Raw genomic sequence first — 20,020 nt, 5'->3', positions numbered from 1 at the left:
AGTATCTCGGGGTCTTGTTCACGAGTGAGGGAAGAATGGAGTGTGAGATCGACAGGCGGATTGGTGCGGCCTCCACAATGATGCGGGCTCTGCATCGGTCTGTCGTGGTGAAAAAAGAGCTGAGCCGTAAGGCAAAGCTCTCAATTTACCAGTCAATCTACGTTCCTACCCTCACCTATGGTCATGAGCTATGGGTAGTGACCGAAAGAACGAGATCACGAATACAAGCGGCTGAGATGAGTTTCCTCTGCAGGGTGTCTGGGCTTTCCTATAAAGAGTGGGTGAGAAGCTCATTCATCCGGGAGAGGCTCAGAGTAGAGTAGAGCCGCTGATCCTCCGCATCAAGAGGAGTCAGATGAGGTGGCTCTGCCATCTGATCAGGATGCCTCCTGGACGCCTCCCTGGTGAGGAGTTCCGGGCACGTCCAACCGGAAGGAGGCCCCGGGGAAGACCCAGGACACACTGGAGGGACTATGTCTCCCGGCTGGCCTGGGAACGCCTCGGGATTCCCCCAAAAGAGCTAGAAGAAGTGGCCGGTGAGAGGGAAGTCTGGGCATCTCTGCTCAAGTTGCTGCCCCCGTGACCCGATCTCAGATAAGCGGAAGAGGATGGATGGATGGATGGATGGAAAGTAAGCACGACACATCAAGAAGAGGCGAAACAGGGACACCTAACAATCAAATCAAAAGAATGTTAGACAGCATCCCGACAGATTACTACAGAATCAGAATCAGCATGAAACACACTGACTGCATCTCGAATGGCGCTGTCTTAATAACAAATTAACCAAGAATCAGTCTTGAAAATCATCTGTAAGAGATAACTCACGTGGGTAGGATACACAGCACGCCGAGACTTAAACGAAAGTAGGAATTCTGGCAGATAGAATCAAAGTACCTAAACAAGGACACCCGATAAAACTCTTATGGTAATCCTTCACCGACACCATTAGCGAAACAGATCGAATGTCCTCAAATGAAAACAAACGAGACGTGCAAGACTGGGAAAAATGGTGGACTCTTGTTCTCAATTGCATGAAGTCTGCAACTTGATGAATGGTCAAAACACACAGCTGAGTAATGGTGATGATGATCGGAGAATGCATTGCATCGTCAAGCCTGCTCAGCAATTCGTAACATATATGTGTTATTAGCTAAAATACCCAGCATTTGAGAAAAAACATAATTAAAAAAAAAAAAAAACTTTAAAAATAAAAATAAATTAACAAACAATAAAGACTCACTAATGTATCTTATCATCCAGTTGATGCTCGTAACCGGCCAACTCTATTTCATTTCAAAAGCAACAGGGCCGCACGGTGGTGGCGCTGTTCAAACATAAAGAATGCTGGCAGCCACCTCTAGTTTGCCCTCTGGTGGTCGTTCCGAGTGTCAACTGGATGATAACCTGCATACAAGACCGCAAGATCACCCCCCATCCTACCCAGAAGGGGGTGGGTTAGGGTTGATTTCACACTTAAGTATTTTCAGTCGACCAATGAGAAACATGTGTACCAAGTTTCATGAAAATCGCTCTAGCCGTTCGGACGTGATACTGGAACATACATACATACATACATACAATCACGCACACATACACACATTGACTTTTATATACTATATATACTGTAGATTAAGTGCATCGGCTCATGCCTCATAAGGATGTTTGCATGTCAGTTAACCAAAATACACCCTGTTTCAGTCAGCATTATTGAACTAATCAGACATCATAGCAGGCCTACTCCAGTTGTGGCCTGTTGGAGGCTGAGGTCTATCCTGGCAGCACAGTCCATTAAAGGGCACCCACCCACAAACTCAGTTTGGAGGAACAGATCGACCAAACCTGCATGCCCTTTGGGACATAAGAGGAAAACTAGAGCACCCAGAGAAGAACCTCATGTAGACACACAGGACACAAGATCCGAGAGACAGCAGCGGCACTCACCTCTGCTCCATCATCCCACCCTTTGAAGAAAATGAGGAGAAATGGTTAAAACAAATACACAACTTCCTAATAACAACGGCAGTTGTTCTACTATGAATAATTTAGGTAAAACATAAAACAGGAGCCACGGTGCTTGGTCACAACCAGGACTCTGAACACCGCCATGAATTAAGTAGGGGGTCTATGCATAAGTGATTACTTTAGTACGACTGCAGGCTCGATGCCCTTCTAAGACAACCAAAAGTCACCGTCTCCCTTTGCGTATCTGTGCATTTGTATCCCCCTCGGCTCATTTTAATTTTATTCTCATCTGCATTGCCGGCAGGATCGATGTTCAACATGTAAATGCAAATGAGAACCTAATGTGCAGACTGGGGAAAAATATGTAATCAACAAACAGCAGTAGCAGCAGCTCCCTGTAAATATATTTTGTCTTCTACTCCCAGTTTCACACCAGTCTTTTTCTGTGGCTGTCCATCAACAACCTTTGCTTGAGATTGATGCAGAAATAGTTTGGTTCTCATTGACAATTATTATCCTTTATTTTTCACTTCATGTAACTCCATCTGCGTGATCAAAACAGTTGACTTCACCCAGTAATTGAATTATTGATTACCCATCATTCCTCCTGCTCCTGGAACTCTACTAATTACACGTCCGATGGTGATTATACAAGATGAACAAACTTAGATGGTCAAAAGAGGAAGTGGGAAACCCTTTCATTAATCATAATTAGACAATCATACAGCATTGTAGTCGGCAAGTGTCAAGACACAGTAGGTCTTCACCAGATACCGACATTATCCATTATGATCCAGAGCCTCTACTCTAATTAAAAAGCCATTCTGCAGTTAAGATTCAACCACATTAGTTAGTGGTCCAAGCAGTTCACATGCACTTAGACAGACAGATGAAAGGCACTATAGGGTGGTCCAGATCTAATTATGCAATTTTCATTAAGCTATAACTTTTTAAGTTTATTACATAGAAAATCACCTGAAAAATCCTGGACCATTGAGAACTGTGAACTGATGACATGAAGAATCGTCTTCGCGCCGAACTGGAATCGTCCCCACATAAATCAAAGTCATCCAAACGATCTGGATCTGCATAATTAGATCTGGACCACCCTGTATATACAAAGTAATAGATAGATAGATAGATAGATAGATAGATAGATAGATAGATAGATAGATAGATAGATAGATAGATAGATAGATAGATAGATAGATAGATAAATAGATATGAAAGGTATTATATCACAGATAGATAGATAGATAGATAGATAGAAGGCACTATATGATAGATAGATAGATAGATAGATAGATAGATAGATAGATAGATAGATAGATAGATAGATAGATAGATTGGAAAGGCACTCTAGATAGTGAGAAAGAATATTTAGAATTAAGGTGCTTCAGCCTTTTCAAATAATAAAAGTATGGTGCTAACAGAACTATAAGAAATGTGAAACTTATGTATTAAATAAGGATGTGTTAAGCTAACCAAAACAATTGTAATCTAATGCAGATACTAAAGCTATAAGAATGTAATTTCTTTGTAACTAACATAATGTACTGAACTAACCTTTATGTAACCCTTGATATTGTATAAGCTATGGCCATACAAAAAGTATAGGAAGTGAGCATTGTCTAAATCTGCTGAATTGCATACACCCTGTGACCACAGGACAGATTTGCTATAACTGACCATTGTGTACTTGCAAGGGTAGCTAGGCTAGGGGTGTGTTGCTTAAGACTGTGAATATGCTGACAACTCTTTTATCTGTAAGAAACACTGTGCTCTTCTGCACATTGTCACACATGTGCACTTAGGAGGCAGTCAACAAGCCCGGAGGTGAGTGATATATTGTCCGACGGGGGGCTGAATTGCGGTACTGATATCTCTCTACCTTTACAGAACCAAAGAGGACAAATAATAACACACAATAACCATCAACAATACCAATACTTGAAAAGGGCTCCGCAACAACAACTCCTCAGGATTCATTGCCACTTCCGTCTCCCGCAGATGACGTCACTTCCGGTCCCTTGGCGACAATGTCACTTCTGGCCAATACGGATGATGTAATTTTTGGCCAATCCCAATTACATCACTTCTGGGCCCGTTATAATGACGTCACTTCCGGTCTCGGCCAACTTCCTGCCACATCATTTCCTGTAGCCATTTTGTCCTCTGTATAAAAACGAGCCTCACGCCATGGTTGAGGTTGAATGTTTGATGTATTTTTTTTTATTACAATTTGACCAATTTTGAGAACCGAGATTATACGGGGCAAAACCCCAAACCTTTGCAACGTGTTGTGAACGTTATTTGTCACAACGTATAAATTCAGGAACACAGGCGATAGCAATTTATGTACAACCTCAAAATGAAATGCTGCGCTTCCTTTTTTTATTCTCGTCAACAAGCTTGGGTATAAAGGAAGAGAGACTTACTCCTAGCGGGCTGGGGGTCTGTAGCAATATGAGCCGCCATCCGCTGCAGCTTCTTTGCCACCAAGAATAAAGAAATTGCTTTTTACTTTTTATTGGTGTCCGTCTCCTGTCGTTTTTTCCAACTTTCAGCGACCACAATAGATAGATAGATAGATAGATAGATAGATAGATAGATAGATAGATAGATAGATAGATAGATAGATAGATAGATAGATAATCACTTCTTATCATAATTATATTTAATACCTCTGCAGGCGTGGGTAGTTGGCTACCTTTAGGCTTAACAGCATTATAGGCCCCTGGCCAAAGCAGTGCACTGGAGCCCCCTACTGGTGTTGGTACCTACACAACCACTCAGCAAATCACAACATACATAGATTAGCATAGGGCCCCTACGCTCGTGTGGCCCCCGGGCAACTGCCCAGTGTGCCCATGCATGAAGACAGCCCTGATCATGGTGAAGAGACAGCTGACCATAAAGGTAAAGCTCTTGATTTAGTGGTTGACCTCCGGTTGATGTGACAAGGTTTCTGTTTACTTTCGAGTGGAGAGGACCACCCTCGAAGACTACATGACCCCACCTGCCATTCGGACGTCACTGGCATTCTCCCCTTCTTAATCAGCCACCATACAGGAAGTCAGTGTTTATTTGGAACGTAGCTTCTGGCGAGGACAGACCTTTTGCCAACAAATATGTCACCTGTGACGTCCTCGGTGTTTCTCTTGCTTTGTTTATCACACGTTAAATGGGGGGGTAGAATGGAGCCCCAGAACTTCCTTCTGCCTATGTCTGATTTGCTCACTGAAGGCTAACAGAACCTGCCCGTTCTCTGGAAGCGACACCGTTGCAAGCCGGCTCAGGAGATAAAGCACAGCAAAATTGAAATAATCAATGTACTCATTTGTAACAAAAATGTAATGCAAATAATCACAACAATGTAATCTGACAGAGTGCTTCAACTAATTTTCTGCCATGACAGAATTAATCAGCCAAAGTATTTTGAACAGCCTGTCATCACAGTGATTCAGTAAAATCCTTAATGCCAGCTACTATTGATTTACACTCCAGTTACTCTGCTCAACATAATTGTGTTATACCGCAGTCTATTGCACTCTTATCAAAGCACATTTCTCTTTGCATAAACCATCATATGAAAAATGCAGAGAAGAAATCAAAGGTGACTACGCCTCCTTTACTGAATACAAGGAGAAAACAAGAAACTTAAGTATGCAGTGTGAGCGAGTGAGCAGAGGCACATTATTTCAAAACGTTCACATGTTTTGGGCCCATCAACTTGAAATTACGAATCTTTTACTTGCGTACAACAAACGGTCAATAAGCAACATCATGAGGGACACCTCAAGGACTCATCCAAGGATTGTAATACCTCACCAGAGTGAGAAGGGGCGCTACCACTAACAGGCTTGGCACTTTTCTTTATCTCTGCCCCCTGACAGTAAATGACCACGCCCCTTCTAGCAAAGCCGCTCTAAATGGGAGATGCCCCAGAATGTCAGCATCTCATTTGGACCAGGATGCTAGAGAGGATGGAGCTCCCTTATTCTCACGAGAGTAATACTGTAATACTTAGCCTTTGAGGCGATTTAAGCTTATTACTGCACCATCGGGCGCCTGTTTACTTTATTTTCCAATCGATTAACGGGGGACATCCTGGCTGGCACCCGAACAGTTTGTTACTTGCAAATTCTACAAAGAAATAAAACAAAATGGGGTGGGTGGTCAAAATAGTGCAACACTGCTTGTAATGCTGATAAAAAATTAGCTAATGGACGGAGGTTGTCCGGTTCGATGACCTCAGGATCACATCTCTGATGCTTGCGGATGATGTGGTCCTGCTGGCTTCATCGGGCTGCGACCTTAGACACACACTGGGGTGGATTTGTACCTGTGTGCCAAGCAGCTGGGATGAGGATCAGCACCTCCTGGTCTGAAGTCATGGTCCTCAGCAAGAAAAAAGTTGGAGGGTCCTATTCAGGATGATAATGAGGTGCTGAGTCAAATATCTTGGTGTCTTGTTCATGAGTGAGGGAAGAACGGAGGAGGGAATCGGAGTCATAATATTTAATATGTACGTTTTTAATTTAGGGAATACACTCTGTGCCCTGTGACAACTCTAGAGGGCGTAGCGGCCACTTAACTCGACACAGACAGACGCAGGAGGCACACTTATAAAAGCACAAGTTTTTTATTTTTCTTCACCTTGTGGAAAACGTCTTACTCAATTCCCACAGGCACAACACAGTCTCAAGCAGAACACACAATACACAATATTCAATCCTTTTTCTTCTCTTTCTTATTCTCCTCTGCTCTTACTTGGTAAGATTTGTCTTCCTCCTCCCGACTCTGGCTCACTGAGTAATGTCCGCTGACCCCTTATATAAGGCACCCGGAAGTGACTTGAGCTGAGAAAACTGTGATCGGTGGGGGAAGTTGATAGCAGGCTGCTTGCTGTTTGCTGCTTATCAACACATTTAAAAGACAAAAGACGCTGACGGAGAGGTGCAAAGCGTTTTAAGGTGGGACGGATCTACGAGTTTTTTCGTAGGCTCTGGTAATTCTAGTGTTATGAGAAGACATGACTGAGGTGTTTAAAATTATGAAGGGAATTAGTCCAGTGGATCGAGACGGTGACTTGAAAATGAATTCATCAAGAACACGGGGACACAGTTGGAAACTTGTGATGGGGAAATTTCGCACAGACATTAGGAAGTTTTTCTTCACACAAAGTGGAGAGGACTGGCGAGCTTTGTTGGGCTGAATGGCCTGTTATCGTCCAGATTGTTGTAATGTTCTTTTCATTCTGCTTCTCCTGGTGACGTTTGAAGGTAGCAGCATACCAAACTGGACTAAGCCAGGCCTCCGTATCTGCAACAGCTTAACTACAGCTTCTCTTGGTGGAATTCTAAGATTTTTCCAGGCCAGTCAATAGACGTAATCTCTCCAGTGGGTCTTACCAGTGTGTTATTTCTATCATCTCCTAGTGGGCTATGTGTGGTACACTTTCCACCGGAGCTGCCCAGGAAGCATCTAAACTAACTACATACCCACACAGCCTCAACTGACTCCTCTTAAATGAAAGTAAGAGCATCAAAAGAGGCATCACTTCAAAACTTTTCAAAAAATAAAACTTAGATATCAAAGATACACCTGCTCAACAAAAGGAGCCAGAATCTTTAAACTCAAAAAGGGAAAGGGGAACCATAAACCCCCTGCTCAAAATTACCATTACAATGATATAATACAATACAATAATAAAGAGTTTATTAACATTAACAAAGAATTCAAAAAAGGAAAAGCAAAACAGGAGCAAAGAAAGTCTCCATGAGAACAAGAGAAATCCCTTAACAGACACCTCCACAAATGAATGTGACTATACTGTAACAACTGGTAGTTGAGTATTGAAGTTCTCGGAGCTGAACTTTGCTGCGCACTTCCCCCAAGCTATCGGCTAGCGGAATGCCAGCGCCATACACACAGCTGTACCTAGCTCATTAAGCAGGCGAACACTCGTGTCCCATACACCGCACGACCCCGAGTGTCTCTGTAAATAATTGCACAGATGGAATATCTAGCAAGACACAGCTCTGTCCTTTATAACCTCTTTAATAGAGCAGAGAGACAAAAACAAAGCTTAACACATTGCAAGGCCATTGCCAAGGTTATTCATAAAGACATCTTTCTCCATGATGGTAACTGTTACACTTTTATATAACTGGGCTGCAAATGAACCAAACCCACCCAAACTAACTTGACATAAACACATAACATCTCTAATACAAAAGAATTCGACTGCCTTGCTTAATTAACATAAAAAGTAAACCTTAAAGAAATACCCATAATGCACCAGGCTGTTAGCGCTGACTGCCGGGTCATTACAATACCATAAAATGATAAAAATAGTCTTGAGAATAGAGTGACATTAGCACCCCTCCTCGCTCGACTTACTTACCACTGGGAATTGAACTGTTCTTGTACACCTTCGCTGTACCTCTTCCGATGCTCCCAATTGTGCCTTTCCTTTTCAGATATCAGCTCGTTTGTGTCAACTCTGGGAAAGCCTTGACGGTCTGCAAATTGGTTGGCGCCTGTCCCCGTGAGCATGACATGTTCTGTCTGCAAACAGATGGAAAGACCAGAAATGTGGAGAGGTGAAATCACTGGGTAGATTTACAGAAACAAAACAAAACAAAAAAAGAACAATTCTCTCTAAAGTTTATTACCCTCAGCGCTGGGTGAGCTGTTCTAACAGTGTACATCAATCAGCCGGAACATTCAAACCACTGCCTGGTGAAGTGAATAACGTTGATCATCTCATTACATTGGCACATGTCCATGGGTGGCATATATTAGGCAGCCAGTGAACGCTCAGTTCTTGAAGGTGATGTGTTGGAGGCAGAACAAATGGGCAAGCGCGTGGATCTGAGCAACTTTGACAAGGGCCAAACTGTGATGGCTGGATGACGGGGTCACAGCAGCTCCAAAACAGCAGCGCTTGTGGGGTATCTGTGGTATGCAGTAGTAAATTCAGTGGGTTGAAAAAGTATTTGACCCCTAGACAAAGTTTACATTTTCTGTACTATTTTTCTTTGAAAATGCATGTTTAGTTTCATACTGTTACATATAAATGAGGGCCTCTTGGACAAAAAATTCTGAAAATCAAATTATGCTGCAACGATAAAGAATATATCAGTGAAATCTGCTGTTGAATAAGTATTCGACGCTTTATAGCTTGGAGACTGTATGATTGTTAACAATGCAATAAGAGTAATGAACGCAGGTGTAACTATTTTACAGTCCCTCCCTTTCAAAGATCCCAGAGGATGTTGGGAAAAGGATCTCTTACTCAATATTGCAGAAAAGGAGTGGAAAGTAGCAATGCACAGAATTCACTCGCACTCCATATGCACAAAGCATAGAATTATTCAACTTAAAATTATATATCGAGCGCATCTGTCTTGTTTAAAATTGTCCATAATGTTTCCAGGGCGAGATCCAACCTGCGAATGCTGCAATCGAGCTCTGGCCTCACTGGGCCACATGTTTTGGGCCTGCACCAAATTAGCATCATTTTGGACTAAAATCTTGAAATGCCTCTCAGACAGCCTTGGTGTCACAATCCCTCCTAACCCACTAAAAGCTGTGTTTGGTGGGGTCACAAGTGGAGAAGGACAAACAAACTGTGATTGCCTTTACTACACTATTGGCATGGAGACTTATCTCGCCCGGCTGGAAGAAACCTAACTCTTTTATTTTAAGTCAGTGGGTGACTGATGTTCTATACTATTTGAAATGGGAAAAAATCAAATTCGCACTTAGAGGATCTGTGCAAAACTTTTTCAAAACCTGGCAGGATCTAATCAATAACATTTTAGAATAAACATTTAAATTGAGGAAGCAGGTTCTCTCCCCTCTTTTACTCCATTTATCTTTATTCATTTATTATTCTATCTATGGGCGGCATGGTGGCGCAGTGGTAGCGCTGCTGCCTCGCAGTTAGGAGACCGGGTTCACTTCCGGGTCCTCCCTGCGTGGAGTTTGAATGTTTTCTCCGTGTCTGCGTGGGTTTCCTCTGGGCGCTCGGGTTTCCTCCCACAATCCAAAACGACATGCAGGTTAGGTCGATTGGCAATTCTAAATTGGCCCTAGTGTGTGCTTGGTTTGTGTGTGTCCTGCGGTGGGTTGGCACCCTGCCCAGGATTGGTTCCTGCCTTGTGCCCTGTGTTGGCTGGGATTGGCTCCAGCAGACCCCCGTGACCCTGTGTTCGGATTCAGCGGGCTAGAAAATGGATGGATATTCTATCTATTCATTTGACTTTACTAGCATAACGTTTTACACTGCTGGCCTAGCTCTCTTTCTCGGGGTGGGGCTTGATTTGTTTCGAACCTTTTTCTTTTTGTAAAACTCGAGTTATGTGTATGGAGTGTTATTTGATTTTAAAAAAATTCAATAAAATTTAAAAGAACAATTCTCTCTACAGTTTATTACCCTCTGCACTGGGTGAGCTGTTCTAACAATGTACATGGATCAGCCAGAACATTCTAACCGCTGCCTGGTGAAGTGAATAACGTTGATTATCTCATTACATCGGCACATGTCCATGGGTGGCATATATTAGGCAGCCAGTGAATGCTCAGTTCTTGAAGGTGATGTGTTGGAGGCAGAACAAATGGGCAAGCATGTGGATCTGAGCGACTTTGACAAGGGCCAAACTGTGATGGCTGGACGACTGGGTCAGAGCAGCTCTAAACCAGCAGGTCTTGAGGGGTATCCGTGGTATGCAGTAGTAAATACAGTAGGTTGAAAAAGTATTCAACCCCCCTAGACAAAGTTTAAATTTCCTGTAATATTTTTCTTTAGTTTCATACTGTTATATATAAATGAGGGCCTCTTGGACAATAAATTTTCACAAAAAAATCCTGAAAATCAAAATATGCTGCAACGATAAAGAACATATCAGTGAAATCTACTGTTGAATATTCAAGTATTCGACCCCTAATAGCTTGGAGACTGTATGATTTTTAGCAATGCAATAAGGGTGATGAAAACAGGGTTAAACAATCAAGCAATGAATCCTCTAACGCAAGAGTTCCCAAAGTGGTCGATATCAACCCCTTGGGGTCGATTGCAACTTTCTAGGGGTCGATAGTTTCAATAAAAAAAATTTGGGGGTCGATGACAGCAAAAATAGACCCCCTTACTACTGCTATTTGTTTGTTACTTCAAAATATCTATGATTCTAATAGGTACCTAATTAAGAAGTAAAATAATTCAAAAAAACACTTTTTTGATAAGAACACATTACATACCAAACTTGCGAACAAAAAGGTAAAATGTGTCATTAAAAGAGTCACACGTAAGAATGCATGAAAATACATGTAGCACAAACATGTCTGTGCATTGTCTTATCGAACGTATCAAACCAAGTGCGGACATGAAAAACCGTTGCATGTCCGCACTTGCTCACGGTGGGACGAGACAACAGATATTCGATATTAGCAGAATCTTGTACGGTCATGCTTTCATAAAACAGTATAAATTTGGTTCGTTTGATGTGACATGTACTTATTTGTGATTTGAACTTTGAATATAATTATTTATTGAGGAGCAGTGCTACGAAAAAGAAAATCAGAGGACACAATTTATTTATTCGAGTTTGAACAAAAATCTTCTGTTTGAAGTAAGTACAGTGGAACCTCGGTTTGCGAGCATAATTCGTTCCGGAAACGTGCTCGCAATCCAAAACACTCGTATATCAAAGCAAATTTCCCCATAAGAAATAATGGAAACTCAGATGATTCGTTCCACAACCCAAAACTATTCATATAAAAATGATTAAGACAAAATATAAAGTAAAATACATAATACAAATTAACCTGCACTTTACCTTTAAAAAGAATCATGGCTGGTGTGAGTTTCTAAACTCATGTGGGATTCCACCCAACAGGACGACATGCGGAAGAGCGTCCCAAAGCAATCGCAGTTTCCCAGCGCTGTAGCAGTTCGCCGTATAAGCACATCCAAAAAGATCGCAGACATGCTATAAGCGCCTGTCGTCAATGGGTCATACAAGGAACATTATAAAGATCCCGCTACAATAAATAACAGTGCTGTTGCTGTTTCAAGCTGAATAAAACTACAGTAATCCCTCCTCGATCGCGGGGGTTGCGTTCCAGAACCCCCCGCAATAGACGAAAATCCGCGAAGTAGAAACCATATGTTTGTGTAGTTATTTTTATATATTTTAAGCCCTTATAAACTCTCCCACACTGTTAACATTATTAGAGCCCTCTAGACATGAAACAACACCCTTTAGTTAAAAGTTTAAACTGTCCTCCATGACAAGACAGAGATGACAGTTCTTTCTCACAATTAAAAGAATGCAAAATGATCTTCTTCTCTTCAGGAGCAGAGAATTTCAGAGGGAGAGAGAGAGAGAGATCGCTCGCAAAGAAAAGCAAACAATCAGAAAATCAATACTTGTGCTTTTAAGTTTGCCGCGGCATTTTTAGAGGAGCGTCAGTATCTTCTAAGCAAACAGCCTCTGTGCAAACAGCCCCTCTGCTCACATCTCCTCCGTCAGGCGCAGAGAGCGTCAGAGGGCGAGCGAGATTAAAGCAACAATCAAAAAATCAATACGTGTGCTTTTGTGCTTTTAAATATGCCGAGCACCGCAATAAAGCGGCATTTTTTTAGAGGAGCTTCAGTATCTTTTAAGCAAACAGCCTCTGTGCAAACAGCCCCTCCGTCAGGCGCAGAGAATGTCAGAGAGGGTGAGAGAGAGGCAGAGACAAGCAAACAATCAAGAACCGCGCGGGATGCATATCTTATTGCATTGAGGAGTTTTAGTTAATATGTAATACATGCTCTGATTGGGTAGCTTCTAAGCCATCCGGCAATAGCGTCCCTTGTATGAAATCAACATGGCAAACAAACTGAGGAAGCGTGTAGCATAAATTAAAAGACCCATTGTCCGCAGAAAGCCGCGAACCAGCAAAAAATATGTGATATATATTTAGATGTGCTTACATTTAAAATCCGCGATAGAGTGAAACCGCGAAAGTCAAAGCGCGATATAGCGAGGGATTACTGTAGTGTTAAAGTACTGAGACTCAGCTTCGTGTTTTGGGGAGCAAGATGGGGACTCGCACTTCACAGCGCACACACACACACACAGTCACAATGCTGTAGTAAACAGAGAGACGCGCTGGGCGAGCGAGATAAGGAGAGAGAGAGACGCGCTGTAAACAGAGAGACACGCTGGGCAAGCAAGCGAGATAAGGAGAGAGAGACGCGCTGTAAACAGAGAGACACGCTGGGCAAGCAAGCGAGATAAGGGGAGAGAGAGAGAGACGCGCTGTAAACAGAGACACGCTGGGCAAGCAAGCAAGATAAGGAGAGAGAGAGAGACGCGCTGTAAACAGAGAGACACGCTGGGCAAGCAAGCGAGATAAGGGGAGAGAGAGAGAGACGCGCTGTAAACAGAGAGACACGCTGGGTGAGCAAGCGAGATAAGGAGAGAGAGAGAGACGCGCTGGGCGAGCAAGCGAGCGAGATAAGGAGAGAGAGAGAAGAACCATCAGCTCAGTTGTGATCACATGACGCTCAGCAGACAAAGTGTATCCATACTGCTCGTATTGCAAGACATCGCTCGTTTATCAAGTCAAAATTTATTAAAAATTTTTGCTCGTCTTGCAAAACACTCGTAAACCAAGTTACTCGTAAACCGAGGTTCCACTGTACATACTTTATTGGGTTTTTTTTTTATCACAGGGGCTGTCAAAATTGTTTGTTAATAAAAGATTTTATATCTTCAGATAATAATATGACTGAACCAAAAAAGAAATGCAGACAGTACAGCTTGGACTATTTGTACTTATTTTGAATTTACATATTTACTTCATAAATGTCATAAATGTAAAAAAATTCTGCTCGTATTTTTTTTGCTTAAATTTTCGTTAGTGCAGGTTTCGATATTAAATGTTACACAAGATAACGCCATATAGTCATAGTCCTTTTATCTTTTTCAAACATTAATTGCAAGTGATTAAAATAAAAGGTTTGATATCTAGTGAAATATTTAATATTGAGTACTGTACAAATTTATTAATTTGAGTAAGTAAAGTAAATAAATGACTAGAGGGTCGATGGTTTTAAAAGTTTTTGGTAAAGGGGTCTGCGGCCGAAAAAAGTTTGGGAACTCTTACTCTAGCGTATGTTGACTGGCCTATAAGTGATTATTTAGGCCAGTTCTTAGGAACATACAACTGAGAAATCAGTACAAGTGGCTTTTTGGTGAAACCTCAAAAAACTGACAAAAATGAAGACAATAGAACTTTCTAATGACTTAAAAACCACTGTGATTAACACGTTTAAAGACAGCAATGGTGCCAAGGAGACTGCCAAGCTCCTTAGCCTCGGTATGTCCACTGAGAAAGCCATCATAGTGAAGTGGAAGACAACTGGAAGCCTAGTGAAGCGGCCTAGGCCAGGCTACCCTGTTGAAATAACAAAGAGAATGTCAAGAAAACTAGTCAGAGAAGTAAGAGCAAATCTTAAGGTGACTCTCAGTGACCTGCAGATGGGATGGATGTGCACAAGACTAAAATATCGAAGGGGCTGTATGGCAGAGTTGACAGAAAAAAAGCCACTACTAAAAAAAATGTCATCTAAAAGCTTGATTAGAAGTCGCTAACAGACATTTTGACAAGAGTCCTGCATTCTGGAATCTTGTACTTGGCCGTGATGAGACCAAAATTGAACTTTTTGGCCTCAACACAAAGGCGTTTCTCTCTCTGGCGGATGGAAGGTACTGCCAATGATTCGGCAAATGCCATACCTATCATCAAGCATGCTGGTCGGGGGGCATCATGCTTTGGGGCTGCTTCTTCGGCATCATTTCCAGTTACGACGTCACGGTCGTGTCCCGTCTGCTCATGCGAATTACAACATGGGTGCGTAATTTTGAAGAAACGGGTTCAGCCTTAAAAAAGAAGTCCCCAGGTAGGAGCCACTTCGCATACTGCCCAACAATCGATGGCAGCTATTTGATGGCACGTCATTTCATTTAACGGTGACATTCCATGGCCTCTGAGATCTCCAGATCTTACTGTTTGTGATTTTTTTTTTTCTGTGGGGACACCTTAAAAGCCGAGAGTACCACACACGTCCTGCAACCCTTGCTGAACCAAAAAAGGATTGAAGAGGAAATCGCTGGCATTCCTCTTGACATGTTACGTCGAGCAATGCAGGCTGTCAGAATGTGTACGGAGACATGGACGACACCTTCGTGATGTTTTGTTCAAAGCATAAAATGAATACTGAATGAATATTGATTACCATCATTAATCGCAAATCCTGTACAATACATTTCATCATTAAATGTATTTTGTATTGTGTTTATTCAGGCATTGACCGTCAATTGAAAATTTTCCTTTTCCCTGCGCCACCCTGTATTAATGGGTCTAAGATAAAAGGAGCCATTCGACCTCATCCTGGCAAATCAGAGTTGCACTTGGAGGACGGACAAAGCTCGCCTAAGAGCAGTAGAGGAGAAGCAGGAATTTGGATTTATGTTGGTGTTTATTAAAAGGAGCCTTTTGTAAGTTACTCTCTCTTCTGTTTCTTTTCCCGGTTTTCTGTGGTGGTGATCTGCGCCATCACCACCTAATCAAAGCACCGTGATGTCCTACATTGATGGATTAAAAGCCAGAAGTCTACATGACCACCATCATCAAGAGCGTTCATGAGAACCCTAAATACAAAGAGGACTGTTTCATTAATGTTAGGTAGAATGCCCAGAGGGGACTGGGCGGTCCCGTGGCCTGGACCCCCTGCAGATTTTATTTTTTCTCTCCAGCCGCCGAGTTTTTTTTTTTTTTTGTCCTCCCTGGCCTTACTCTTATTCTATGTTAATCAGTGTTGTCTTATTTTAATTCTTACTTTGTCTTTTATTTCTCTTTTCTTCATCATGTAAAGCACTTTGAGCTACATTATTTGTATGAAAATGTGCTATAAAAATAAATGTTGTTGTTGTTGTTGTTAATTTATAATAATAAACCTTACATTTGCACCTGGGACTCGTGTCTGTGTGGCTGTTTTTGGGTTGTTGCATTGCTCCCTACTGGTCATAGTATAAATCCATCATTCTAAAATTTCCCAAAGACTGGAAACTACCCAATATTACCTCATTGCTGACCCAAGTAAATACAGGCCAGTAAGCTTGATGTGCATCACAGGTGAATTAATGGAAAGAATTATTAAAGAAAAGGTCAAGCCGCACATGCTTGGCACAGGAGCGTTAGTGAATAGTCAACATGGATTCACACAAGGAGGCTGCATTTCATTAATATGCTGGAATTCGACGAGGAACCAACAAAAGAACACACTCATAGACATGCACATAATGGTATTTATCTTGAAAGCTTTTGATAAAGTGCAACACAAGAGGATGAGCATCAAGCTAAAAGAAGTAGAAAGTCAGGGTGTAGTGTGTAGGTGGGAACAAAATTGCTCAAACCTAGCAGGCAAAGGGTTAAGATGAGGGCAACCTTATCAGAATTAGGTGATGCTGGTGTCCCTCAGTGCTGCGGTTGCTGATCTTTTTAGTATGCATAAAGAATATGGACAAGATATACACGGCTATTCAAAATGAAACAGCAGATTTTAAAAATGTATTTCAAACAAACTGTATAAGACAGAAACACATTCCTCACATCATCTGATAGAGGAAAGTTCAAAGTGTGGTCCTATGGTCTCTGAGACTGCAAGCACTCAACATGAGCACCATGTGTAGCGTGACAAACATTAAAATGGTAGACCACACCGTAGTTACTGAATTCACAGCTTCCTCAATTGGATGTCACATATCTTGAAGATTAGCGAGCATAGGCGGAACAAACGCTCCTTCTTTAATGTACACTCCATACATAAAAATCACACTGGGTAAGGTCTGGAGACCTGGGAGGCCATAGACGATGAGCAAGATCTTGTTGTCCACCTCTTCCAAACCATCGTCCTGGAATGGTGTCGTTCAGGTAACGCCGGACCTCCAAGTGGAAATGAGGCCATCTTGCAAGAAAATAAAGTCATTCGAATCTTCTTGAAGTTGAATTTTTAAACTTTGAACTTTCCTCTATCCGGTGTCACACATGTGAGCATGGGAGGCAGCTAAAGGGCTTGAGTGAGGGCAGTTCCGAATCATACCAGGATGTGGCAGAGTGCACTGACTCTTTTTCTCCCCTTCCTGCAGACCATTCATGGGAGATTCGACCTGGCACTCTTGACATCACTTCCGGGACCAAGCCTATGGAAGAAGACCTTTCTGGCTCCGGCCACTGTGATGTCACATCCGGGCTCGAGCCTATGGCTGAAGACCTTCATGAGCCCGACCCCTTTGATCTCACTTCTTGTCTTCCCCTTTAAAAGCCTCCACCTTTTCCTTATTCCATTGGTTCTGTTTTGGACTCAGTTTTGAGCACAGGAGTGCTGTATTCATTTTTCGACTTTGCAGCCAGGATACCAATTATATGGGTGGCTGCCCTAAACCTTGCTATGACTGTGTGGAGTTTGTGATAGATAGATAGATAGATAGATAGATAGATAGATAGATAGATAGATAGATAGATAGATAGATAGATAGATAGATAGATAGATAGATAGATAGATAGATAATTTATTAATCCCAAGGGGAAATTCACATACTCCAGCAGCATCATACTGATAAAGAACAATATTAAATTAAATAGTAATAAAAATGAAAAAATGAAAAAAATAAAAATAAAAAAAGCAGACAATAACTTTGAGTAATGTTAGCATTTACTCCCTGGGTGGAGCTGAAGAGTCACATAGTGTGGGGTCTCCTCAGTCTGTCAGTGGAGCAGGATGGTGACAAAAGTCTGTTACTGAAGCTACTCCTCTGCCTGGAGATGACACTGTTCAGTGGATGCAGTGGGTTCTTCATGATTGACAGGAGTTTGCTTAATGCCCGTCGCTCTGCCACAGATGTTAAACTGTCCAACTTTACTCCTACAATAGAGCCTGCCTTCCTCACCAGTTTGTCCAGGCGTGAGGCGTCTTTCATCTTTATGCTGCCACCCCAGCACACCACCGCACTCTGCACAGTCACCTCTGATGATCACAGGGTCCATGAGGGGCCTGGGCCTCCTAAAATCCACCACCAGCTCCTTGGTCTTGCTGGTGTTAAGGTGTAAGTGGTTTGAGTCGCACCATTTAACAAAGTCTTTGATTAACTTTCTGTACTCCTCCTCCTGCCCACTCCTGATGCAGCCCACAATAGCAGTGTCATCAGCGAACTTTTGCACGTGGCAGGACTCCGAGTCATATTGGAAGTCTGATGTATATAGATTGAACAAGACCGGGGAAAGTACAGTCCCCTGCGACGCCCCTGTATTGCTGAGCACAATGTCAGACCTGCAGTTCCCAAGACGCACATATTGAGGTCTGTCTGTAAGATAGTCCACAATCCATGCCACCAGGTGTGAGTCTACTCCCATCTCAGTCAGCTTGTCTCTAAGGAGCAGAGGTTGGATGATGTTGAAGGCGCTAGAGAAGTCCAGAAACATAATTCTTACAGCACCACTGCCTCTGTCCGGGTGGGAGAGGGATCGTGTAGCATATAGATGATGGCATCCTCCGCTCCCACCTTCTCCTGGTATGCGAACTGCAGAGGGTCGAGGGCGTGGCGGACCTGTGGCCTCAGGTGGTGAAGCAGCAGCCGCTCCATGGTCTTCATCAGATGTGACGTCAGAGCAACAGGCCGGAAGTCATTCCGCTCACTAGGACGTGATACCTTTAGGACAAGGGTGATACAAGATGTTTTCCAAAGCCTTGGGACTCTCCCTGTTCCAGGCTCAGGTTGAAGATGTGCTGTAGAGGACTCCCCAGTTCCAAGCACAGGCCTTCAGCAGTGTGGCGATACACCATCTGGACCCGCTGCTTTGCTGGCACGAAGTCTTTTCAGCTCTCTGCTCACATGGGCTGCTGTAATTGTGGGTGGGGATGTCTCACCTATGCTGGTATCAGCAGAAGGATGGTTGGAGGATGCAGTACTCCGAGGTGAGAGTGGGTTAGGTGATCAAACCTATTAAAGAAGTTGTTCATTTGGTTTGCTCTCTCCACGTCTGTCTCGATGGCGGCACCCGCTTGAGCTGCAGCCAGTGATAATCTTCATCCCATCCCACACTTCCTTCATGCTGTTGTTCTGCAACTTCTGCTCCAGCTTTCTCCTGTACTGCTCTTTCGCCCCCTGAGCTGGACTCGAGTTCCTTCTGCACGCACTTGAGCTCATGCTGATCACCACCTTTAAAAGCCCTTTTCTTCTGGTTCAAAAGGCCCTTGATGTCACTTGTAATCCATGGCTTGTTGTTAGCATAGCAGCACTGTTCTTACTGGAACTACAATGTCCATACAGAAGTTGATGTAATCAGTTGTGCATTCAACAGCCTCTTCAATGTTCTCACTATGTGACCCAAGCAATATATCCCAGTCTGTAGTTCCAAAGCAGTCTCTCAGAGCCTGCTCTGCCTCAGGGACCACTTCCTGAATGAGCGTGTGGTTGTAGGTAGCGCCTCACTCTTGGTTTGTATTGAGGCTGAAGCAGAACCAGGTTATGATCTGCTTTCCCAAGTGCAGGCAGCGGGGTGGCGCTGTATGCGTCTTTAACGTTTGCATACAGTAGGTCATAGTCCTGTTTCCCAGGTGTTACAATCCACATACTGGGAGAAGGCAGGTAATGTTTTGTCCAGCGTTACATGGTTAAAGTCTCCAGCGATTAGCACAAGTGCCTCAGGGTGCTGCGTTTGTAACTTAGCAACTGCGGAATGGATGATGTCACTCGCCATCTCGCGTTCGCTTGAGGGGATGTAAACAATAACAGCAATCACGTGTCCAAACTCTCTGGGCAAGTAATAGGGCGCAGACTTACGGCCAACAGTTCAATGTCCCTGCAGCAAGTGGAGATTTTAACGTTTACATGTCCTGAGTTGCACCACTTTGTATTGACATAGAGAGCGAGTCCTCCTCCTTTCTTCTTTCCACAGGTACTTGCGTCTCTGTCCGCTCTAACTGTGCTAAACC

The 20,020-nt window shown here is 42.9% G+C and overlaps 1 protein-coding gene across 3 annotated transcripts in view; it reads right to left on the bottom strand.

The window, feature by feature from the left end:
• Positions 1–20,020, bottom strand: part of si:dkey-103j14.5 (isoaspartyl peptidase/L-asparaginase) — a 281,307-nt gene that overhangs the window by 164,780 nt on the left and 96,507 nt on the right. For all 3 annotated transcript variants that reach the window (XM_039738136.1, XM_039738138.1, XM_039738137.1), the window contains exon 4: positions 8,375–8,538. In XM_039738136.1, coding sequence (XP_039594070.1) covers positions 8,375–8,538 — 164 coding nt within the window. The remainder of the gene's footprint in view (positions 1–8,374; positions 8,539–20,020) is intronic.

This window comes from Polypterus senegalus, chromosome 16, assembly GCF_016835505.1.
Source record: "Polypterus senegalus isolate Bchr_013 chromosome 16, ASM1683550v1, whole genome shotgun sequence".
Lineage (NCBI taxonomy): Eukaryota > Metazoa > Chordata > Cladistia > Polypteriformes > Polypteridae > Polypterus > Polypterus senegalus.
This window is presented reverse-complemented; position numbering and strand designations above follow the sequence as displayed.